At 44.2% G+C, this 25,608-nt stretch overlaps 3 protein-coding genes across 6 annotated transcripts in view; 1 reads left to right on the top strand and 2 right to left on the bottom strand.

The window, feature by feature from the left end:
- The window catches only part of ITFG1 (integrin alpha FG-GAP repeat containing 1), a 220,484-nt gene extending 218,456 nt beyond the window's left edge, over positions 1–2,028 (bottom strand). Inside the window, exon 1 of one of the 2 annotated variants that reach the window (XM_068128708.2) lies at positions 1,625–2,028. In XM_068128708.2, coding sequence (XP_067984809.2) covers positions 1,625–1,799 — 175 coding nt within the window. In that variant the 5' untranslated portion in view covers positions 1,800–2,028. Of the gene's footprint in view, positions 1–1,333; positions 1,444–1,624 lie in introns of those variants that run through there. The other variant, XM_068128709.2, reaches the window with a different exon arrangement.
- Positions 2,029–4,002: 1,974 nt separating this feature from the next.
- TMEM231 (transmembrane protein 231) overlaps positions 4,003–25,608 on the bottom strand; it is a 33,973-nt gene continuing 12,367 nt past the window's right edge. Inside the window, exons 6-7 of one of the 3 annotated variants that reach the window (XM_068128728.2) lie at positions 8,319–8,392; positions 4,003–4,886 (exon numbers count right to left, since the gene is read on the bottom strand). In XM_068128728.2, coding sequence (XP_067984829.2) covers positions 4,830–4,886; positions 8,319–8,392 — 131 coding nt within the window. In that variant the 3' untranslated portion in view covers positions 4,003–4,829. Of the gene's footprint in view, positions 4,887–8,318; positions 8,393–23,790; positions 25,305–25,608 lie in introns of those variants that run through there. The other 2 variants (XR_013624578.1, XM_078784595.1) reach the window with 2 other exon arrangements.
- Positions 10,948–24,279, top strand: TIMM21 (translocase of inner mitochondrial membrane 21). The gene is made up of 6 exons (XM_068128732.2): positions 10,948–11,300; positions 16,141–16,203; positions 20,343–20,440; positions 21,292–21,365; positions 21,582–21,687; positions 23,403–24,279. Exons 1-6 carry the CDS (start codon positions 11,075–11,077, stop codon positions 23,493–23,495), a joined length of 660 nt encoding a protein of 219 aa, XP_067984833.1. The 5' UTR covers positions 10,948–11,074; the 3' UTR covers positions 23,496–24,279.

Raw genomic sequence — 25,608 nt, 5'->3', positions numbered from 1 at the left:
ACCAAGAACCTCCCACGTTTGAGGTCTTCCAACCTGTGCAAGAATAAAAAGCTCAGGTTTTTTTCTTCTTCTTCTTCTTCTTCTTTTTATACTGTGGTACTTTTACCACAGCCTTCTGCCAATAGGAAGCCTGGTGTTGGCTTAACGGTTAAGGTGCTGGCCTTGGGATTTTAAGGTCCAGAGTTCAATTGACCCTGCTGTGCCAAGGTTGCATGATCCAGCCGGTCATCCTTCCGAAGTTGGCAAAATGAGTACCGGCTTACTGGGAAAGGTGAGCCATTCGAGTACCCCGCGTCGGAGTGGTGACCCGTCCAGGATTGTGCCCAATTGGCTAGGAAACTGGTTCGGTAGCCCTACGCATCTGAAGATGCAAAAGGAGTGTTCTTCTCGTCTCTGCTAATATGAAATGAATTGAAAAGTGGAAATAAATAATTCAACAAGACCAAAAAAAATTATTCTTAAAACTTCCAAAAGCAAGTTTTTCAACTTGGCTCATGATGCTGTGATCCCAAGTTTAAATCCCATACAATGTTATGATTTGGCATTCGTCTATTCATTCTTCTTATATTCTTAAGAGACGTCAGGGGGTGTGTAGAGGAATTAGAAGGATACGAGTAGACAATGCACAAATCAACATTTTTCCCTCTTGCTCATCAGAGGGACAATAAGAAGGCATCATTCAATGGAAGATAATAAACTCCAAGAGGAGGATCTCCAATCTCAAGGGTTAAGTCAGATAGGATGGTGTAAAGCAGACCACAAGTACAGGTAGTACACTTACCTTTGAGCTGAAAGTCTGGGTTCGAATCTCTACTCGACTAGAAAAGGTCAGATTGGTGCTTACCAGGCATCACATTGGTGCTTACCAGATTGGTGCTTACCAGGCATCAGATTGGTGCTTACCAGATTGGTGCTTACCAGGCATCAGATTGGTGCTTACCAGGCATCAGATTGGTGCTTACCAGATTGGTGCTTACCAGGCATCAGATTGGTGCTTACCCGATTGGTGCTTACCAGATTGGTGCTTACCAGGCATAAGATTGGTGCTTACCAGATTGGTGCTTACTAGGCATCAGATTGGTGCTTACCAGATTGGTGCTTACCAGATTGGTGCTTACCAGGCATCAGATTGGTGCTTACCAGATTGGTGCTTACCAGGCATCAGATTGGTGCTTACCAGATTGGTGCTTACCAGATTGGTGCTTACCAGATTGGTGCTTACCAGGCATAAGATTGGTGCTTACCAGATTGGTGCTTACCAGGCATCAGATTGGTACTTACCAGATTGGTGCTTACCAGGCATCAGATTGGTGCTTACCAGATTGGTGCTTACCAGGCCAGGTCTTCCCTCACAAGGTGCACCGTCTCTCACATGGACGTTAACACGGACGCCGAGTCTGCTAACGGTAAATATGCCACGGTTGCTTTCACGAAGAGTAGGCGAGTTATCGCCGGCATCCTGAACGAATTCCAAATTGCTGCCACGTCTAGCCGAACGTCAGCCCCTGGTTAGCCGGTTCGTGAAAGACTCAAACCCAAAAACACCTTCCCTGGCAGATCCCACAACAAGGTGGGAATCATCGAGGGTCGTAACAACATCTTAACCCACGGCCTAAAGTCTCACCACCGGAAATGACGAACACGTCCGTCTGTTTATCCGAATCAAAGTCCCCGAAGGCGGCGATGACTCCACTCTGCTCGGAGAAGATTTCATTCGTCGCGTTTTGGAGACTTCCGAAGGTCGCGGGTAAGAGGAGAATGAAGGAGATGAACAAACCGTCGAACCCAGGACGCGCCATCGGACGACCCGGTGCTGGGCAAGCGCAATGTGGGAAATGGTCTCGTCAGGACGCACGTGGAGGGCTGAGGGGAAAATGAGGGTTTCAGGCGATGTGGTCGGGAAAGAAAAAGAAGGAAAGGCGACGAAGAAAGAAGCAACGAGGAAAACCGACGATTGAGGAAAGCGAGCGAATGGATTTTCAAAACGAATGAACAACACGGAAGTGGGAAATGTAAAACAAGCCCAATGCGGAAGTAGAAAATATGATTCCAGGCAATGCGGAAGTGGTGTTTATGTGGCGAGCTGTTCTGCATTACTCACTGTGCCTGCTTTTCTCTAATTCCTTCATTTATTCCTTCATTCTTTCATTCCTTCGTTCGTTCCGTGTAAATGATTATTACCGCACTGCGACCACTGATCCAACTACCGATCTTCATACTAACTGCACATTGTGCCTAACTTTAGTTGGTCGGATGGTTCTGAAGGTTTATAGCACGATATTTCAAGAAGTTGTGGACGGATTATGACAGAACTTGGTGGGAGTTGCTAAGGCGAGAAGAAGCACACTCACCTCGAAGACCATGAGCTACAATCGTGGCCAAAAATATTGGCACCCTCGCACTTTTTTCAAGTAATGCACCATTTCTGCTCGATAATTGTTGAAATAAAAATATATGTTGGTATCCACTTGTGTATTTCTTTGGTTTACAATTACAGTGGAACAAAACCAAAAAATCTGAAGAGATTACTAAATGTTAGATCATTCCACACAAAAATCCTAAAATGGCCCGAACAATATTATTGGCACCTTTTAGAAGTTGTTAGGAACCCCCTCCCTTTCGAGGCCATTTTTCCCTGCAGAGCGGGGGTTAGCCTTTATTTTGGACACCGTGGTCCCCTTTTTGAAGCGATGTTTTACGGCCGGATGCCCTTCCTGCTACCAGCCCTGTTAGCCGCCTCTTCGGGAATCGACCGGGATTCGAACCCAGGATCCGAAACTGGCACCCTAACTGCTAAGGTGATTCTACTTTACTTTGGAATTGAACTAACCTGTGGTGAGTTGCAGGTGCCTGCAATATAAAAATCACTCATTCAACCAGTTTGAATAGAGAAAAGGAGTCTTTCTGCTGTTTTGTGTCACTGTGTGTACCGCAATGAGCATGGAGAAAACAAAGAAAACCAGAGAATTGTCCGAGGAAGTAAGACACATCATTGTAGCCAAGCATGGACTATCTCAAGGCAACAAGTCCATGTCCAGAGACCTTTATGTTCCTGTGTCCACCGTACACAATGTTATCAGGAAGTTTAAGGCCCATGGCACTGTAGCCAACCTCCCTGGACGTGGCCGCAAGAGAAAACTTGATCGAAGATTGCAGTGAAGGATTGTTCGAATGGTGGACAAAGCACCTCGATCAACTGCCAAATAGATTCAAGCTGACCTTCAGACATAAGGTACGACAGTTTCAACTCGCACCATCCATCAGAAACTTAATGAAAGGGGGTTCTATGGTAGGAGACCCAGGAGGACCCCACTGCTGAGGGAGAGAGACATAAGAAAGCCCGACTGGAGTTTTCCAAAAACACACCTGAACAAGCCAAAATCCTTCTGGGAGAATGTCCTGTGGACAGATGAGACCAAATTAGACCTTTTTGGTAAAGCAGTAAAGCACATCATCTCTATGTTTACAGAAAACAAAATGAAGCCTTGAAAGAAAAGAACACCATCCCTACAATCAAACATGGAGGAGGTTCAGTGATGTTTTGGGGTTGCTGTGCTGCCTTTGGGACTGGGTGCCTTCAATGTATGCACGGCATCATGAAATCAGAAGATTCCCAAGGCATTTTGGAGCACAATGTTTAACCCAGTGTCAGAAAGCTGGGTCTCCGTCGAAGGTCATGGGTCTTGCAGTAGGACAATGACACCAAACACACTTCAAAAAGCACCTGGGAATGGTTCAAGACAAAACACTGGACTGTTCTGAAGTGGCCAGCAATGAGTCCAGATCTAAATCCCATTGAACACCTGTGGGGAGATCAGAAAACAGCAGCTGGGAGAAAGAACCCTTCAAATCTGGGAGAACTGGAGCAGTTTGCACAAGAAGAGTGGGCCAACCTGCCAGTAGAGAGGTGTCGGAAGCTCATTCGTGGCTATAGGAAGCGCTTCACTGCAGTTATTTTGTCCAAATGCTGTGCTACCAAATATTAAGTCTAGGATGTCAATAATTTGTCAATGCCATTTATTTTTATTTTCTGATTTAAAAGGATATATGAAGTTCTGAATCAAAAACAAAGGTTCTGAGATATTAACAGTGAAATAAAGAATTGAGGATCCCAAAATATTTTTTTCATATCAACAAGTTTCTGGAAAAAATGGTGCATTATTTGAAAAAAGTGCAAGGGTGCCAATATTTTGGGTCACGACTGTATAAGACCTTGAATCCAGACCTAGCTATAAACTATCATTCTGGTGTTTCACAGGAAGGGTAGTTCATCAGTGTGTGTGCCGTTCCTAGAATTAACGTTAAACTGGTCTGCCAGCATTCGTTGGTGGACGTTAAAGAACGCACAGTGTTCTTCGCGAAGAGTAGGTGAGCTATCGCCGGCATCCTGAACAAATTCCTATCCTAACTACTGCTGGGAGAGGGATGGAAAACAGCCCAACATTACCCCAACCCATGAAACTGCGAAACTATATGGCCGCCAGCACACTTTCGGTGGCTTCAGAACTGTCCGACCAATTAACGTTAGGCACCCTATCCTCCTTGTTATTCTCAATATAGTTATATTGTCTTATAATCTCCTTCCTTCTGTCTCTTTTTAATTTTCATATTTTTTACACTGTATATTTTTATTCACAATACATTGTCATAAGGACCTGAAATTGTACTACAACAACAACAACAACAATTTGCAGTGGATCTTGATTGAAGCCCTCCTCATGGAATCTGCAGTTGGGTTTGGTAAGCTGGTATGGGTGAAGGATGTTGGGAAAAACGAAGCAGATTTCTGATTGACCGAGTCTTTGAGGTACGAGAGACTGTGGTCACAGCTAAGGCTGGAGATGATGCAGAAGAATATTGGAAGTCAATCCAGATGATGGCAGCAGCTAAATTGAAGGAGGGAAAAAGATAAAGATAATGTTGGAATGTTAATGTGTTTCTTTAGTAATGAAGTCATGCATGGTGCACAGTAATTAAGTCACACATGATGTACAGTAATGAAGACACACATGGTGTACAGTAATGAAGTCATAGTCGTGAATTGTGTATAGTATTGAAGTGGCAAATGGTGTACAGTAATGAAATGATGAATGGTGTACAGTAAGGAAGTCATACATGCTGTACAGTAATGAAGTCACACGTTATGAATAATAATGAAGTCATGCATGATGTACAGTAATGAAGACACACATGGTGCACAGTGATTAATGGTGTACAGTAATGAAGTCATGAATTGTTTACAATAATGAAGTCACACATGGTGTACCGTAATAAAGTGATGAATGGATGAATGATCGTTTTAAGGCCATTTTCCCCGCTAGAGCAGGGGTTAGCCTTGCGGGCCCCATGACAATCATGGTTCCCTGTTTGAGGCAATGTTTTTATGGCCGGATGCCCTTCCTGACGCCAACCCTTAGTCGCCTCTTACGATGCGCAGGGATACGGTGTACCTCTTCTAAACCGGGGTACACACCGTGATCATTCATCCCAGCAAGCTGGTACTCAATTTGCCGACCTCGGAAGGATGACAGGCTGAGTCAACCGCCCTGGTGTATAATTTAGCGATCGACCGGGATTCGAACCCAGGATCCCAGGATCCCAAGCCTGCACCCTAACCGCTAAACCAACACCAGGATTGATGAATGGTGTACAGTAACAAAATCATGCATGATGTACAGTAATGAAGACACACGTGATGTACAGCAAGAAGTCCCACATTATGTATAGTATTGAGTGTCACGCAAGATGTACAGTATTGAGTGTCACGCAAGATGTACAGTAATGAAGTCACACATGATGTATGTACAGTAATTGAAGTCATGCATTATGTACAGTAATGAAGTCACACATGATGTACGTACAGTAATGAAGTCAAGCAGCAAAGACCAAGTGTTAATGGCTGCAGTTCCCTTCATGATTTGGCAACGATTGTACGTATCAGGGAAGGACCTTACCTTCACAAAAAGAAAACTGACACATAAAACATAAGATAAAAGGAGCGAGAGACAAGATGGGGGGAGAGAGGGAAGCACACAAGTACAACAGCAGAGAACAGGGACATCGGGAGATCTGTGGGAGGGAGAGGGCTTGGGGGGAGGAGGCACGGGAAAGGGGGGGTATAAAACACATGGACATTGCTAGGACTTCCAGGAAAGAAGTCGGAATTTCAAAAGAAGTGGATCTGGGGTGAATTAACGGGGGTAGAAAAGATCAAGGTTTTGAATGGGGGAAGACAAGAGATGGTGGTGAACAGCTGTTTTAAAGACCTGGAGGAAGGAGTGGGATTGAAGAGAGTGAGGGAGTTTGTTCCAGAGGTGGGAGAAAAGAGGAATGAAAGATTGAAGGTGAATAGAGAGTCTTGATTTTGGCAGTTTAACCATAAGAGGGTTGCTGGTAAACCTTGTGCGACCTGTCGGAATATTTGGGGGACAGAGCACAGAGAGAGCTGGGGGAGCAAGGCCGCATAGGAGTCGGTAGAAGACAGAAAGACCACCAACCTGCCTGTGGTAAGTGAGTGAAAGGCCCTCGGAGTTGACTACATCGCGGGAGATTCCAATGATTCTGAAAGCTTTGGTTTCAACAGCGTGAAGCCGAGCTAGTTGTAAGGAAGGAGCACCGGCCCAGAGGGGGGAACAGTATTCCATTGAGCTGCGGATGAAAGCCTTGTATGTGGTGAGGAGCTCAGGTGTGCCAAGGAAGGACTTCGCACGACGGAGGATGCCCAGTCGGCGACTGGCTTTGGAGGCCAGATTTGAAATGTGGTTTTCCCAGGAAATATCATGGCAAATCGTGAGACCCAAAATCTTGAGTGACAGAACTTCTTGGAGAGGATTATTCAGAAAGTGGATGGGAGGGTTGTCCAGTCGGTCTTTTCGGAGAGACATAGTGGAGAGTGTGAGATTTGTCAGGATTGAAAGACATGTTCCACTGGTTTGACCAGTCTGTGATTTTGTCCAGGTCTGCAGAGAGTGAGGAGGCTGCAGACTGCCAATCTGAGGGATGAGGAATGGAGCGGCAGAGAGTGGAGTTTTAAGTGATGAGACTTAAAAATGTAAATAAATCTCCCGAATCCATATTCAGATCTTCACCAAAATCGAATCTGTTTGTCCTTGTCAGACACCCAACCTGTTCACCAAGTTTCATCCACATCCGTCCATATCTTTTTGAGATATCCTGCTATGTATCGTTTTGAGCCCTATCTCCCAATGGTGAAGAATCACTTTTAAAATTATAATAGCCGAATCCATATTCAGATCTTCACCAAAATCTAACATTTCGTCCTCGTCACATACGCTACATCTCTGCCGAATTTCGTTCGAATCCGTCCACAACTTTTTGAGATATCTTGTTCACAAACGGAGAAACGGACAGACAGACAGACAGACAGGGGTGAAAAAATAACCTTCATCCACCTTTGGTGGCGGAGGTAAAAAGGATGCTAGTGATCAAAATAAAGTCTATTGATTGTTTATATTACGTCAGTCCTTAGATCTGGAGACTGATGTTTAGTTTTAGCTCACACGGAACAAAGTTCAGGGGAGCTTATGCGACAGTGCGTCTTCAGTCCGTCCGTGCGTCCGTCCGTCAGTCAGTCAGCCTGTCCGTAAACACTGGCAACTTCTTCTCCGAAACCGCTGATGGGATTGTGACCAAACTTGGCAAAAATTATATTTGTTGTGTTGTGACTAAAGTTTGTTCACGGCATTAAAAAAAATTCGGGGTCTAAGGGAGTTTACCAAGGTCAAAGTGGATCCAGGTTTGACCCCACAAAATAGGAATTTGCTTTTTCCTCTGAAACTACACACACTGTTTCGATGAAACTTTACCACAACCTTCACCACCTGTGATGTACCAAAGTTTGTTCCTGGCATTAAAAAAATCTGCCCCTTTGGAGGTATACAGGGGGGTTGCCCCCCAAAATAGTTATTTGCTTTCATCTCTGAAACTACACACACAATTTCGATGAAACTTCACCACAACCTTCACCACCCGTGCTGTACAAAAGTTTGTTCACGACATTAAAAAATCTGCCCCTTTGGGGTCGATGGGGGGGGGGGGGGGTTGCCCCCCAAAATAGGCATTTGCAAAATAGGTATTTTTTTGTTTGTTTGTTTAAAGTCTTATGATTATGTTAGTATGATTCTACATGCTGCCCTGTCTTCTAGCAACCATTGAAATTGGTTTAAAATACCTAGTCAGTGCAGTATAGCGTTTATTCTCCCAGGTGAGCACCAGGGGTATTGCCCCTACGTTTTAAAATCCTCAATCAGCCATCTACAAGAGCCTGATGTTTCTTTTTGTATTTCTTGAGCCCTTACATGGCGGAGTGATGAGAGATCCACTGCCAAACATCCATCTTCCTCTCCAGTGGCCATTACTATGACTTCTTCCTCTGCACACACACATCGACAAAAGGAAGCCAAAACCACTCAATAGCATTGGCATCATTATCTCCATCATTATCCTGCCTTCCAACACAATCCTGGAATGAATATCCATCTATTTATCTCTCTGTGCTTCTCCCTCTCCCTTGTTTTCTGCATTTTCCCTGAAATGTGCAGCAAAGTATTTGTTTGTCATCAACACTTCGGAGTGACAGACAAAATGGGACATGTTGCAGGTAAAGAACATATAGTTTAGACCAAGTTTGGAATAATTTGTCATACAAGGCAAGAATCTTGGCAACTTACGTTCCAACCGGTAAGATGTTTTCATGTAAGAGAGTAGAAAAGGGAACGAGCACCTCTGAGGGGCCTTTGTAAAAATAATAGAAATATGAAAAATTAAATACATTGACATCCTCATCAGTTTGATAACTTGGTCAGGAAAGGGCACAGAAGGAGATGCATGGATGCTGCAGGTAATCGATGAAAATGTGACTCAGGTGATGTCATCCAATCAAAGGGAGTTAAAGTTCTTGTTATTTATTCTGCAAGGGGAAGACCGTGCCAATAAGTTACCTTCCCACCAAAATTATAACTACAATTATCTCCACAATTAAGGATATTCTTCTTCATCGAAGGACGTATGAACAGCAATGTCTATGAAAGACCAAGTGCTAAAATTTATTTCAACTTAACGTCTTCATCTTGGGGTTGCCCCAACGTCTTCAAAGTACTGAAAAATGCTTACCTATGGAAGATCCTGAATATGGTATGGTCCCTCAACACCCTGCTGCCTCTGCTGCTGCTATTATTACAACACTTCATCCCAGTGAAGCCTCTGTTCCTGCTGGAATCCTTCAACAACATGTTTCTGTTGTTCATGTTGTTGCTGCTTCTGCTTCTGCTGCTGATGATGTTGCAGCCCTTGATCACAAGAGTTATCCATGTCTGCTGAAATCCCTCAACAACGTGCTGTGTCTGTTGTTGCTGCAGTTGCAGCGCATCATGACGGCAAAGCTTCTGTTCCTGCTGGAATCTCTCAACAACGTGCTGTGTCTGTTGTTGCTGCTGTTGCAGCGCGTCATGACGGCAAAGCTTCTGTTCCTGCTGGAATCTCTCAACAACATGTTTCTGTTGCTCATGTTGTTGCTGCTTCTGCTTCTGCTGCTGATGATGTTGCAGCCCTTGATCACAAGAGTTATCCATGTCTGCTGAAATCCCTCAACAACGTGCTGTGTCTGTTGTTGCTGCTGTTGCAGCACGTCATGACGGCAAAGCTTCTGTTCCTGCTGGAATCTCTCAACAACATGTTTCTGTTGTTCATGTTGTTGCTGCTTCTGCTTCTGCTGCTAATGATGTTGCAGCCCTTGATCACAAGAGTTATCCATGTCTGCTGAAATCCCTCAACAACGTGCTGTGTCTGTTGTTGCTGCTGTTGCAGCGCGTCATGACGCAAAGCTTCTGTTCCTGCTGGAATCTCTCAACAACATGTTTCTGTTGTTCATGTTGTTGCTGCTTCTGCTTCTGCTGCTAATGATGTTGCAGCCCTTGATCACAAGAGTTATCCATGTCTGCTGAAATCCCTCAACAACGTGCTGTGTCTGTTGTTGCTGCTGTTGCAGCGCGTCATGACGGCAAAGCTTCTGTTCCTGCTGGAATCTCTCAACAACATGTTTCTGTTGTTCATGTTGTTGCTGCTTCTGCTTCTGCTAATGTTGCAGCCCTTGATCACAATGAGGTCTCCGTGCCCATTGGAATCCTTCAACAATATGGTGTGTCTGTTGTTGCTGCGGTTGCTCTCTATCTAAAGCTTTTTCTTCTCTCAATGTTGCCAACTATGCAGTGTGTGTATGTAAAATGTGGACTCTAGGAGGTAATCTTCCCGTAGAGGCAGGTTCAGTATCGCCTTAGTACATTAGTACTGTACTTGGTTCAGTGCATGGTGCTACACAGGCAAGGATTACACTGGGTGGTTTGCCTTTGTTTTCCCAATGTTATGGTCAAGGTAGGAATTTGTAATGATTCGTAATTTGTCCAGGATACCGGCAATCATTGATCACCCAGTCTTCATGAAAGACAGCATAGGATACTTACTCCTTAGGCAGGACAGCCGGCTTAATATCCATCCGAAAGACGGTGGACTTTGTGATGCAACAACACCTGGCCTACGAAACACCAATCCGAGTTTATCCTCGCCCAGGTAATCAAACCAGAGTAAACCGGCTCAAAGCTGAGGTTAAGCTGGGTGTCCCTTCTGCTCGCATTAGTTGCTCGACGTTAAAGATCCCATGGAGTCCTTGACGAAGAGTAGGCGAGTCATCGTCGGCGTCCTGACCAAATTCCAAATTCCCATCACCTTCAGTGTAACGTCAGGCCTGGCCACCTGGTTCGTGAAAGATTTGGGCTTGGGGGCAAAAACGTTCCCTGGCTGATCCCACAAGGTGGGAATAATTGGGGTGCACTCACACAAACACACAATACATACATGATCTTTGTTCATAAATGGCCTCAGAGCAGGAGGTGGGAAAAGACCGTGACGGAAGAGCCCTGCAGTCTGTACCCGTCGGAGCCTCAAGGGGGCGACATGGAGGCGAATCTGTTGGAAGTGGAGGCAGAACGTTCACATTGATTGGACTTCGTTTTGATCCAGCCACTCACGGCTTACCGGCTCTGCCGGGTCGTTCACAATAATGTCTCTGCTGTGCTTGGAGGTCGGAGTGGCGATGCGTGCCCGCAGCCTGGCCGCTCTGCCCCGCCGAAACGTCACGACCCGTCCGGGCTCCTGGACTCGATCGGAGGTCTTCAGGCGAGTCCCACCGAGGCCCGCGGGAAACAGGGCACGGTCCGACACGCCGGGAAGTCGAGAAAAGGCGCTGGGGATACCTGGTGCGACTGGCATGTCCGCAACGCAGAGAGGTATACAGTATATACAGTGTGTATGTATGTATACAGTGTATACAGTGTATGTGTTGCTTTCTTGACGAAGCATCAAAATGGACATCAGTATGAGATCGGGAACGTTACACTTTACTTTGAAGTACAGAATGTGGGGATTTCACGATAAAATGAATAGTTCAACCTACTAAATAACTTGGCTATCTGGTTTAATTCACAAGTGGACCCGTCGGTCCATTGCACCAATTTTTGTATTGGTCTTCATGGTCTTGTAACGAACCTGCTTGCTGTAGCACAGCATGAGGTTCCCCATCACCAAACACATGTGATTGGGCCAGGGCGCCGGGCGGGGAGTGGGCGGGGATTATACGTTCGTTATTATTATTGCCAAATGATAGGCCTACTAATATTATTGCTGTTAATATTATTAGTATTAATTAATATATGCTTTGTTATAATGTTATTATTGTTTTTGTTATTTATTTTGTAATTGGAATGCTGTGCCGCGGAAGGACCTATTATTATTAAACCGCTTGATACACCTTGACATGACGTGCGTTTAGAAACATGGGGAATCTTCCGGATTGGTTGTAGTTAATTCACATAATCAACTCTGGAGATCAAGACGATCATTTCATTCCACATCAGAAAGCTCCAGTATAAATCCACAAAAAAAACATGCCACACAGAAACACGCACACACACCTACAAACACATACAGACACACACACACACGCCTACATCCACAAACACATACACCGACAAACACCTACAAACACATAGACACACACCCCTACATCCACAAACACACACACCTACAAACACACACACGCCTACATCCACAAACACACACACCTACACACACAAACACATACACACACACACACACACCTACACCCACAAACACACACCTACAAACACACACACACCTACATCCACAAACACATACACCGACAAACACACACACACACATGCATGCCTACATCCACAATCACACACACACACACCTACAAACACACACACAAACACACACACGCCTACATCCACAAACACCTACAAACACACAGAAACACACACACGCCTACATCCACAAACACACACAAGCACGCATACATCCACAATCACACACACACAAACCTACAAATACACACCCAAACACACACACACGCCTACATCCACAAACACATACACCTACAAACACACACACACCGAGAAACACACACACACACCTACATCCACAAACACACACACACCTACAAACACGCACACACACACACACACACACACACACACACACGCCTACATCCACAAACACACACACACACACACACACAGACACACACACACCTACATCCACAAACATACACACACACACACCTACAAACACGCACACACACACCTACAAACACGCACACACACCTACATCCACACACACGCCTACATCCACAAACACGCACACACACACCTACATCCACAAACACATACAGACACACACACACACACGCCTACATCCACAAACACGCACACACACACCTACAACCACAAACACATACAGACACACACACACACACACGCCTACATCCACAACCACACGTACACACACCTACAAACACGCACACACACACCCACATCCACAAACACATACAGACACACACACACACACGCCTACATCCACAAACACACAAACACGCACACACACACCTACAACCACAAACACATACAGACACACACACACACACACACACACACACACACACGCCTACATCCACAACCACACATACACACACCTACAAACACGCACACACACACCCACATCCACAAACACATACAGACAAACACACGCCAACATCCACAAACACACACACATCCACAAACACGCACACATCCACAAACACGCACACATCCACAAACACGCACACACGCCTACAAACACAGACATGCATACACACCTACAAAGACATACACATACAAGCAGTCAAGCACACACACACACACACACACACACACACACACACACACACACACACACCTTCAAACACACATACACACAAACACACCCACACCACCTCCATTTATAGTAGACTAGACGACCCATGACCCGTTGGGTCAATGTCAGTTTGAATAGATATGAGAATAGAACTAAAGCGAACGCTGGACATCATCAGGGAGATTATTTGGGCCAGCAAGCCATAAGGCTCACCTCTCCAGCGTTCTAAATCACTTACCTGTGACACGTGATTTCGGCCCTTATCTCCGATCACGTTTTTTTTTTGTTTTTTTTTTTTTGAAAAAACACGCGACCCGTGGACTACCACGATTTTGTTGTCAGAGGACACTTCTGATGACGATGTTCTTTGTCGACGATCCTCCATTTACATAAACTCGCACGTTCTCTTTCCTCTTCCCTCGACTGAGTGCCACATACAGCTGACCATGCTGGAAGACCGGTTTCTCCAGGTAGACCAGCACATTCTCCATAGTTTGCCCTTGCGCCTTATGGATCGTCATTGCGAAGCAGGATTGTATGGGGAACTGGCAGCGCTGCAAAGGGATATCCTCAGCTTCCGACAGATTTAGTCGGATCCGAGGGAGCATTACAGTTTCGCCTTCAAACGTTGAACTTATGATCCTCGCAACTATAATATTTCGAAGCATGTCCTCAACAATCATGCGCGTCCCGTTGCAAAGTTTCGGAGGGTCCAAGTTCCACATCAAAATGATAGGGGATCCTTTTTTGAGCTCGAGGTTGTGCGGCGGCAATCCCGAGACTTCAACGGAATCTAGGAATTCCGTTGGGAAGTGCGTCGCATCAGTACCCTCAGTCACACTGTTGAACGCAGCATACTCCTTGCTAGCACCAGGGAACCTTGTGATGCATCTTGAATTGATGTTTCGCATCATATCGTTGAGGGGCACCAACATAGACCTTGCTGAAAAAACCTCCATCGGATTGGCGAATGATGGATATATGGTATCGATGCACTCATCGAGCCCACTCACTGTCAGCAGTATATCCTCTGGCAAATCTATCTCATCATCCGCATTTTTCTCGATTCTATCCTCGCCGATGTCGAGCAAAAATCTTGAAAACTGCCCACTTCCGTCGGTCAGTCGCATATTAGTTCTCAAGTGAAACATTCCAAAGCTCTGCCATAAGTAGGACTTCTTTATGCACGCATTCTCAACGTCAGCATCACACCCTCTTTTCACCACGGGCAGAAGTTGACGGAAATCACCACAGCATATCGTCAAGATTCCTCCAAAAGGCTCGTCTTTGTCACATACATCTCGCAACGTGCGATCCACAGCCTTGAAACTCTCCTGATCATCCACACGCACACACACACCTAAAACTTTGTCTGAAACTCTCTCTCCTGATCATAGGACACTCATCCCGCACGATGAGTTTTGTACTTCGAAAGAGGTCTGCGATAGTGGAATTTTTATCAATGTTGCATACGCCATCTTCCCTCAGTGTCAGAGGGATTTGGAACCTTGAGTGCGCTGTTCTTCCACCAGGCATGAGGGTAGCAGCTATGCCAGATGAGGCCACCGCAAGGGCAACTTCTCCACTCGCTCTCACTTTAGAGAGAATCAGGTTAATAAGAAACGTCTTCCCTGTGCCTCCAGGCGCGTCAATGAAAATCATTGATGACTGATTCGTGCGGATGTTGCTATTCGCGTCCATAGACATGAGGTGTGATTCGTTGTCTGCGTCCGTAGCGCCGTCGGAGGGTTGATACGACATTCTTCCTGCAAATAGTATTGTGTTTGTGCTATCATTTTGCCGATCATCAAATGACAAATAAATTACATTGTGAAAATTAAAGATTTCAAATAAACCTATTTAAAGTGTATGCGCATATAAATAATAAAAAAAATCAAAGAAATATCTCTCGGTAATTTCCTGAAACATATTTTACTTCCGGGTAATAATGTTGAATGAAATAACGAAGATATATACTGTATGCCTGTTATTTTAGGCGGTGTATTTTCGTATATCAACATGGCGCGATTTTTAAAATATATCTCTGCAATTTCCCGTGTGTGCGTGAATGTTCTCAATTATTTCTTTTACCGAGTCTAAAACCATCGATAAAAATGAAATCAGATGGCGACTTAGATTGAAGATAAAGGCGTGAGACAGACTCAATGGCCTTGAAGATACAAGCCTTTCAGAATTCATTTCGTTCTATAAACGGAAACTTTCATCGGATTTTCTTCCCGTTTTTTTTCAAACGAGTCTAAAACTATGTTAGCGACTGTGAAAAATGAAATGATATATCGAATTTGATTTGAAATAAAACTGAGAGAGAGAGCAAGACACCACGGGCCTACAAAACAGGCCTCAAAGCTATGCGAGTTAATAAAATGGTGGATATTACTACTCTCTCAAAGGGGTAAGCCACGCCCCCGGACCGATCGAATGTTACACACAAACACGCAAGATTTCAATTTTATAATTATATATAATATATAATATAATATAATAATATATATATATATATATATATATATATATATATATATATAATAATAATATATATATATATATATATATATATATATATATATACATATATATATATATATATATATACATATATATATATATATATATATACATATATATATATATATATATATACATATATATATATATATATATATACATATATATATATATATATATACATATATATATATATATAATATAAAATATAATAATATATAATATATAATATAATATATATATATATATATATGTATATATATATATATATATTGATAGTATATTCCAATGGAAGATCGCTGCTAATTGTGCCCGCCCATCCCCACTACGGATTCCTGTGTTGAGCAGTAAAGCAAGCTGGGAAGGACGCCACGTACATCGGAGTCATTGTAGTCGGCGTTGGACTAACCGGTGAGGTTGTCTCCATTACAACTTTGTATCCTCGATATACCTCTCACCTTCCCACGTTCCATTCAGCGTTCACACCTGTCTACGCTCTGCATTTGCACACTACATTCCATATACAGTCAGACGTTTTTATATCGTGGCACCCATTACTCCATGAGGAGGCACAACACCCGCATTATTAACAGATAACACGACAGGCTCCAAGAGTCCCAATGTTTCAATGGTTAAAACATTTACTCTGTTTAACTCATTGAGGGAGAAGGGGAAGGGGGGAGCTTCATTTTCCAGGGCTGTCTAATGCAGACTTGACAGTTGTTGTTGTTGTTTTTTGTTTGTTACCCTCGCCAGAGGAGAGGGCATTGCATTTGAGTCCGTTTGTTTCTTTGTCTGTTTGTTTGTTTGTCCGCACAGAATAAATATGATTTTCTTTGCAACCGTTGGTCCGATTGACAGGAAATTTTCACCATAGGTGCAACTCCACCTGTATAATTTTTAAATGATAATTATGGCGTCATAGGTCACGTGGTTTGGCCGCCATCTTGGAAAAACCGAAAAATTTGCACCAATTTGCACCAATTTGCGCTCCAAAAGCGCTGAATAAAAAAATTGAGACATGGCTCATTGTTAAGAACTCTCCATGGGGAATAAAATATGTTAATGATGATGTCATAGGTGCCTCCATTATGACGTCATAATTCGACAAGTACAAAACTTCATCCGATCAAGATGAAATTTATTGAGCATAATCTAGGAATAAATGTTTAGAAAAAAAAATAATGACGTCATCGGTCACGTGGTTCGGCCGCCATATTTGATTTAACACAAAAGCCTTAAAAAACACTGAAAATACATCCTGGCGAGGGTTTGCAATCTCTGATTGCTCTTTCTAGTGTTTTTTTTGTATACAAGATCGAGGCTCGTGGAAGAGCGAGATGATGGAGGGTAAAATGCAGCGAATTGACAATGAAGCTGGGGCAACTGTTAGACGCATCAAGCAAGGGAATGAAGGAATATGAAAAGAGAGATACGGCGAGGAAATCCAGAAACCTGCAGCTCCTGCAAGAAGGTTGGGTTTAGTAGGGTTCATGGGGTGAGAAAACATTGCCAGTTGAGATGAGGGATGGTATGAAGGTGCACCACTACCTTGAAGCTCTGGAAGGAAGAGTGAGATATAGATGCTAAAAACCAATATACAATAATTGATTCAATGAACTGCTAGCCTCTCTTTTAATAAGGTTCAAATAGGACATTAAAACCACGAAGTAAGATGTTCAAAACTATTTTTAAACTATCATGTAGTTTACATCTTGAGTCGATACATATTCAACCCCTTTCCTACGACACTCCACATTGAGCTCAGGTGCATCCAATTTCCTTTGATCATCCTTGAGATGTTTCTACAACTTGATCGGAATCCACCTGTGGCCAATTCAATTGATTGGACATAATTTAGAAAGAAACACACCTTTCTGTATAAGGTCCCACAGTTGACAGTATATGTCAAAGCAGCAGGAACTCCACCATTAATTCCAAGGAACTGTCCGTAGAAGTAAGAGATAGAATTGTGAGGAGGCCTTGATCTTGGGAAGGGTATAAAACAATTTCTAGAGTGTTGAAAGTTCCCAAGAGCACAGCGAGCACCATCATTAGGAAATGGAAAGAATATGGAACTACCCAGACTCTTCCTAGAGATCCACCCCGAACCCACCTCTTCAAATTCCCCATTTTCTTTCCTGGAAGCCCGTGTAGTGTCCATCCTGTTTATCCCGTGTACCCCACCCCAGCCCTCTCTTCCACAGATCTCCCAATGTCCCTGTTCCCTACTGTTGTTGTGCTTCCCGCTCCTTTTGTTATGTGTTCTATGTGCTAGCTCTTATACGAGCCTCGACTTAGAATACAAAAAAAAGAATTACTCTTCGCAAAGGACACCATGGGATCTTTATCGTCCATCAACTAATGCCGGCAAAACGGGACACCCAGTTTTACGTGCATCCGAGGGACGGGAGATGCATTGATACCTCGCCCTGCCTGTGAAACCCCGGGGTGGCAATTTGTACCTGTGTGGAGATTCAAACCCAAGCTAGACAGGTCCGTGGTGAGTGCGCTACCTCTGTTATACCTGAAGCATTTTTCAAAATTGATCAACAAATCATGCAACTATTTTGGTAAAAAGTGCAGAAGCACAACCTGTTCCACGTAAGTTGAGGTACTCCGGTGTTGTTTCTAGTCATGACTGCTCCTGAAAGTGCGTTTGCGATTCACCTCTCGAGTCGGCTCTTTGCGAATCGCTGATTCTCTTGCTGTCGAGCATGTTCCATGTGTAACTATTTCGAATTTTAAACCTCCATCAAAATTACCCCAAACTGATTGTACCATGCCCCCAACAAAATCCTAGCTAGAACACTGATAATGACATGTCACGGTATCAGTAGTACTGAAGGTAATCATTTCCCTATAAACCATCCACCTTGCACTTGCAGGACTACTCAGCGTTGCCTGTTGCTGTTCTAATCCTGTTGGCATTTTGCCAACAGGATTAGAACCCTAACAACCCCAACCCTAACCCGAACAACTAAGGAATTAAATTTTGATAATTTGTTTTCTATTTTTTTGTGGGGGCATAATCACTTTCCTACACCCACTAAGGAATGGGTTCGGGATGATTTAATATTACCTTTCACATAGCTACAAAGGCTTAGGCACTATTGAGAGATTTTTTAAAAATCAACTTTTTCAAAACTTACAACTAATTATTTTTGCCTCAAACATTCCCCGGCACTCAGTGATGAACCTCTGCAAGTTTGAATAACATCCGTTTGGCCTTCTCTGATAAAAATGGCGAAACACATACACACACACACAAACATCTCTCATATATTGTTATGTCTGGGGGTAAAGCAATATCTAAAGCCAGGTAGATCTGCATAGGTAGGTATTCGACTGTCGCGATAAGGAATCTACCTTGTAATTTCTGTTTAGGCGATTTGTCGGGTTAAGATACATACTTGTGAACATACCAGGATGTTCGTGTGTTAAGTAGTTAGGGATTAAGAATAACGCCCGTGTGTCCAACCTGGTCATCAAACCTTTGTCCCTTATGGCAATGCACACCTGTAGACACTTAGTTAGGTCCCTAGCGCAACATTAAATAATTCCCTTCCCTGACAGTGACTTCGGAAGGAACAGGCAAGGAAACCAGGCCAGGACACCGCCGATGATGGCCGCCGCCACCTACTCCTCCGGCAGGCCTATCCACCTCGAATAGCATGCGCTATGACCACGCTACAGGGAACGAGTGATGGGTTGGCGTGGTAGGCGCAAACCTCCAGCCAATGAGTCGGTGGAGGGCACTGATTGGGTGGCGCACCAAGGCTGACGTCACCGCGGCAAGGTTATAAAAAGGACGCGCTTGGCTCGGAGAGAGAGCGAACTTGGGCTTGGCTTGGAGCGGTGCTCGGCACTTGGACTTGGACTTGGCTCATAGCGTGCAGTCGCACTTGCGCCCTCTCTCCTTTTTGCCGTTCTTCTTGGTTCTGAGTTCGTGCTCATGTGGAGCTCGCTGGCCTGCGTTGGACGCGTGGTGCTGTTGGTGCATTGGACGCTTGGTGCACGGACCTCGTGAGCGGCGAGAGGCTTGGGGCGGGGCCTGGTGGCACGCGAGCGGAGCCGAGCGGGGCCGTGTTGCACTGCAAGACTACAGACAGATAAGACTGCACACTACATTACATTTACATTACATAACGAACGTTTTTCTTTTGGTTATTCATCTTCCTGTGTGGCATATTTGAAGTCTGGTGTGTGGGATCCCAATTTAGGACTTTGATTTCGTATCGCGTTTTCCTGTCCCTACCTTTTATTACAATTAACCCTTGTATTATTTTCCATTCCCCACAAATCTTGTGTCCGGTTGAGTTCGTTCGCCTTCCACAGCTGCGCGCTCCCGCGTCTTCCTCTTTACTTCTTCCTCCCCGCGTTTCATAGCAAAATCCGTGTTGGTCGTCGCCTCAATTAAATCCGTTCTGGTCCATCCGCGAACCCTGGTATTAACCAAAAGGGTCCGCGCGACAATATATATATATATATATTATTTTTTGATTTTTTTTAAATATCATAATATAGCATTGTGCTCTTGTGATTTGCAGGAGCCCTCCTGTACGCAGTCTTTGCCGAGCTTTTTTCATCGTGGAGTCCAAATAGAGTGTATGGAGATGCATTGTCTCGCTGCAGAAAGAATCCAGAGGTGGGCCTGTGATCGCCCCCTACCCCCACAATCCCATAAAACCTCTGATCAGCCATTTGCATTGAGTGAACGGGTGATGGTAAAATAGATAACAAGGGTCTTTTTTACTTTTAGGGTATTATAAATGTAACACAACTAGAGCACATGCATTTCTGTTAATTAGGTATGAAGATTCCACTTCAAAGGCCAATACATCCTGTAGCCCAGGTACATATATATATACACCTGTGTGCCAACATTCTCCTAGATGTATAAACATGTAATTAATTAATTAATGTGCAGCACATGGCATCATTGCTGGGTTTGGCCGTGCTATGATTGTTGTGCCTTATAGATTGGAGCAGGAATTTGGAATTTTGCCATGGTGCCGATGATAACTCGCCTCCTCTTCGAAAGACACAGTGGGATTGAAGTATCGTGGGATTGTACATTGAAGTATCGTCCTGCATCCAAAACACCAGGATGACAGTTTATAGCCGGGCCAAATATTTTTGTCAGCGATATTGAATCGTGGAAGTTCCTACCTGTCCTTTATTAAGGATTTTCTTGTTTGTTAAAAAATCATTCTATATGTATCAAGAATCAGAGAGATTTTTCTGACACCATGAACAAATTCCCAATTCCTGCCCTAACCAGCAGAGGGAATTGCATTAATGGCACAGCTGCACCCTCCGCCAACCGCCACAGCCTTGTGCTGCGACATGAATGAAGAAGAACCCTGAGTCTATAAGCTCTAACAAAGTTCAGAGAACGGCACAAATGTGATGGCTGTAAAACTCCTCGACCTTCTTTATTCTAAATCCCACTGTAGCCTATGTATTGGGCTCTGAAAGCAGTTATCGTTGGCGCAGGTGGTTGCCGCTCTGGGAGAGCCAATAAAAGGCTACGGAGAGACGACACGACGTGGTCGACGTCAACATGTAACGTATGCTGTTCACTGATGCAGTTATTTAATAAAATATTGTGGATGAATGATTCTTGTGGTATTACTGCACATTCGATCACATTGCCAGTGTTCATGATCCAATAATACTCAATGCAAGTCTTTCATCAGAGGTGTGACAATTATGGAGCAGCTCTGGTCTTTCAAGGTGATAAACAAAATTGTGTTGTGTGGTGAGAATCTGCTTCCTCATTCTAGACATGTGGAGTTTGAACGTGATGGTGTGCGGCACATGCGTCTGCATTTCTACGTGCAAGGCTGCGAGCCCCATGTTCGAGGTACTGTGCACCTGGAAGCACAGGAGGTGAGAGATCAGGGCACAGGAGCAATAGTCATAGGGGGAAGCACTCGTTTAGAAAGGGGGCATAACATTAGCTTTAAAGGTGATGGGATTGGTATTTTATTTTACACATACACACACACACACACACACACACAGGAAGTGGATACTTTGAGACCTGGTAGGTCTCAGATCCATCTCCTGAAACCCACCCGCGTGTGGGAGATAGTAGCCAATGGCAACTTGCACGCACACACACACATATACATGGACACACTCATATATATGTATACATACACACACACGAAGGTGGATACTTTGACACCTGGGAGGGCTCCGTTCCACCTTCTGAAACCCGCTAATGGGGATAACAACCAACGAGAGAGACAGATCAAGATCATGGGAGAGATAATGTGGTTCATCGTTTGTGGACCACCACATTAGTTCAGGTTAAATATATATATATATATTTCATATGATGTTTTATTGTAAAGAAGATCTTGGCTCATGGAAGAGTGAGGTAACAGAGGGTAAAAAGCAATGTATGACAATGGGGCAACATATGGACAAAACAACCAAGAACACACGGTAAACTGCTAAAGAAGGGGAAGAAACACAGTAACCGGCAAGTAATAGGGTTGAGTAAGGTAGGGCCAATGGGGATAGAAAAGATCAAATTAAAGGAGGGCTGTGACACGAGATATTGGTGCACCATTAGCTTGAAGCCCTGACATGGAAAAGTGCAAATTGAACCATTGCTACAGTTACTCAAATGGTAGAAAAGAGGAACAAAATAACGGAGGAAAGAGGTTAGCTTGAATTTTAAGAGTTTACAGTGTGTGATCAGTGGTGCATAATCAGAAGAACTGATGTATTGTGGGAATAGTTGAGGGGGTTGGACGGCTGTGAGAGCAGAGGGAGCTAAACCGGAGGAGTTGTTTAAAAAACAAACAAACAGAGGAGGCCACTGACAGCCCTTGTGCTTTGGCCTGTGATGTTGGAGCAACAGCCCTTGTGCTTTGGCCTCATTGTGAGAGATGCTAATATTGTTGGATGCTCTAGGTTTGGGGGAGGGGTTGATGTACTTGGGGAATTGGGGGAGGGATGATGAGTAAGCAGTGGAGGGGCTAGAGACCTTTCAGGAAGGGGATAGTATGGAATGGGTTTCATCCAAATTTACGCATTTACAACAACCTGGTCTGCACTTTTGTAACCCAACTAGTGGCACATGATCACAGACATCACAGCCAAAGTGGGAAACGGGGACTATTAAATGCCCGTTATTAAACACTGCTGTATTGTAAATATAGCTACAGATTTGTACAAAAAGTTAATGAGAATTTTTTTTGTTATAGCTGTAACGGTCATATTTTTAAGTTCCCAGGCTACAGCACAAAGGGATTGTGTGGGTCTTCAATGAACTCTAGAATCGCTGAACGGAATGAGTTTTAAAATGGTGGTTTGTACTCGGGGGGTGTCCGGAAAGATTTCAGGGATTTTTAAGTGATAAAAATTCAGTTCAGGGTCGGAGGGGGATTCTCTCTATGTGAATGTGTATGGCATAGCGCCACTACCAGTGTGGGCGGGTATTACAAGTCATGCGAAGACGCATCAAATTCTGGGGTGATTGGGGGAATTACCCCGTCTGTGAGGACGAGTTCTTCACAAGTAGATCAAATACCTATGGTATAATTACATTGGTCCAGCATTGAAGTAGAGATTGCACGTGTGTTGGGCAGGTATCAGGCTCGAGGAAATATGAATTTCGCTACCTTTTTGTGGAGTTGAACACTGTGCCGCCACGTAAAATCGTCATCGAGGACAACCGCTGATGAGGCCATTTGTCAGAACACTGGCGCTTGGTTCCAAGCAAGAAATGACTGCGAAACACTATGGGTACTCCTGATGCAATTTCTGGATAAGCATCGAATGTGGCGAATTTAATCCCCCCCTCCACCCCTCCTTTCCATCCATCACTTACATCCCTCCCCTTCCCTCTTCCACCCAGCCCCTGCCCCACAACGTTGCTCTTCCCCTATTTGCTTCTCGTCATCCCAACTTTATATGTGCTGCTACCCATATTCACTTTCTTTTTCTCAATTTATCTCGCCCTCTCTCTTGCATGGGTACCATAACAGAAATGTGGCCGCTGATGTTTCTTAAATTTCCACATTGTCTGTCTGGTAAAAAGCCAAAAAAAAAAAGAAATACATATTCACAGCAAAGCCTGCACGCACACAGGGGGTGCACACGCACACGCATGCACCTGCACACGCACGCACCTGCACACGCACGCACCTGCACGCACGCACCTGCACGCACATGCACGCACCTGCACGCACACAGGGGGTGCACACGCACACGCACGCACCTGCACACGCACGCACCTGCACGCACACAGGGGGTGCACACGCACACGCACGCACCTGCACACGCACGCACCTGCACGCACACGCACACAACTTTCCTACAATATGGAGGAAAGTTGAATGATTTAAAGTGTAAACGGTACATACTTATGCGCATGCGACTTGCACCACGAATGTGTTTTTTTATTGGCATGGTTATTTACAAGAACAAAAACTCGGTGGTAATAAAAAAAATGAACATTTCGTATTCCAGTTGTCAAAATGGCTTGATCGCTGCTGCAGTGTGGTTGGTGCTCCTGTTATTGTGCTGTTGAAAAGGATTTGTGAACCATTCTTGGACTTCTACACGCACAAGACGTTAAACGTGAATCATATCATTTACTCATGGAAAAAAAGTTTTCAAAAAGGACCTTGATCATTGAGAAAGAAGGAAAAACAATGGACCATCAGCTATTGTTTAATTTTTGCAAATTATTCGGAAGTACTCATCTAAGATAGCCGAGAGGTACACACACTCACCTCCGAGCTCTCTCACCTGGGTTTTAATCTCGACCCATCTATAAATTGTCATCCCGGTGTTTCGTAGGCAAGGTGAGGCATCGGTGTGTACGCTACACCTTGGCTGAACATTAAACCGATTGTCCAACATTAGATGGTGGATGTTAAAGATTACATGGTTACTTTCACGAATAGGAGGTGAGTTATCGCCGGCACCCTGAACAAATTCAAATTCCTGCCCAATTATGTATTGCATCGGTGGCATAACGTCAGTAACGATGCAACCAGCACACGGGTTTCAATCGAGCTGACAGCTCACACTGCCAGTTCGATGCCGAGAGCTGCAAGCGCAGTTTTGTCACCAGGTTACGTGACATGCTGTCTTATCAACCTTGAGGCCGAGACACAAAATCTATTATTTTCCTGTATCGACCAATTTCCATGGGTTTTTTGTTCTTTTCTTTGCAAACACATTCGTAACTACGTCATATCGTGAACCCTTGACTCTACTTTCCTGCAAAAATCGCAAAATTGTTCATAAATCCTTCAGGTGTATTTCTGAGCCTGCATGTGGTATTCCTCTTGAAAGGAATGACACAGTAGCAGAAGCTTTAGGCATGGTGCTGTTTCACTGGGTGCTTCGGTATAGTGCTGAGCACCTGGTTCTGGAAAACAAAGTCCTTGATTCTTGTGAAGAGCCAAATGAATGGCAGCAAGACACTCACATATTGCACCCACCCTGTCTTCATCGTTTCCCAAAATCCTGGCTGGTAAGTACGGTGATGCCGGTCAAGGTTTGCAATACTGTATTTTGATGCATTCTTTTCATCCATTTTAAGCTGCGACAGAACGGTCGTGTGTATAGTCAATATTACCGTTTCTCAAGTATCATGTGTGTTCTAAAGCATCAAGTATCATGTGATCCTCTGATATAGCAGGAAAAGTTAAAGCAAAATATGAATGGCAACCAGTTCATGCTATGAGATTGAGGTCGAGATTGTGAAGTGCACCATGTTGTAGCCTTAATTTCAAAGGAATATGTCAAAAAAAAATTTTTTTTTGTATACAAGATCGAGGC

This window comes from Myxine glutinosa, chromosome 9 (genome assembly GCF_964187855.1).
Source record: "Myxine glutinosa chromosome 9, kmMyxGlut1.1, whole genome shotgun sequence".
NCBI lineage: Eukaryota > Metazoa > Chordata > Myxini > Myxiniformes > Myxinidae > Myxine > Myxine glutinosa.
This window is presented reverse-complemented; position numbering and strand designations above follow the sequence as displayed.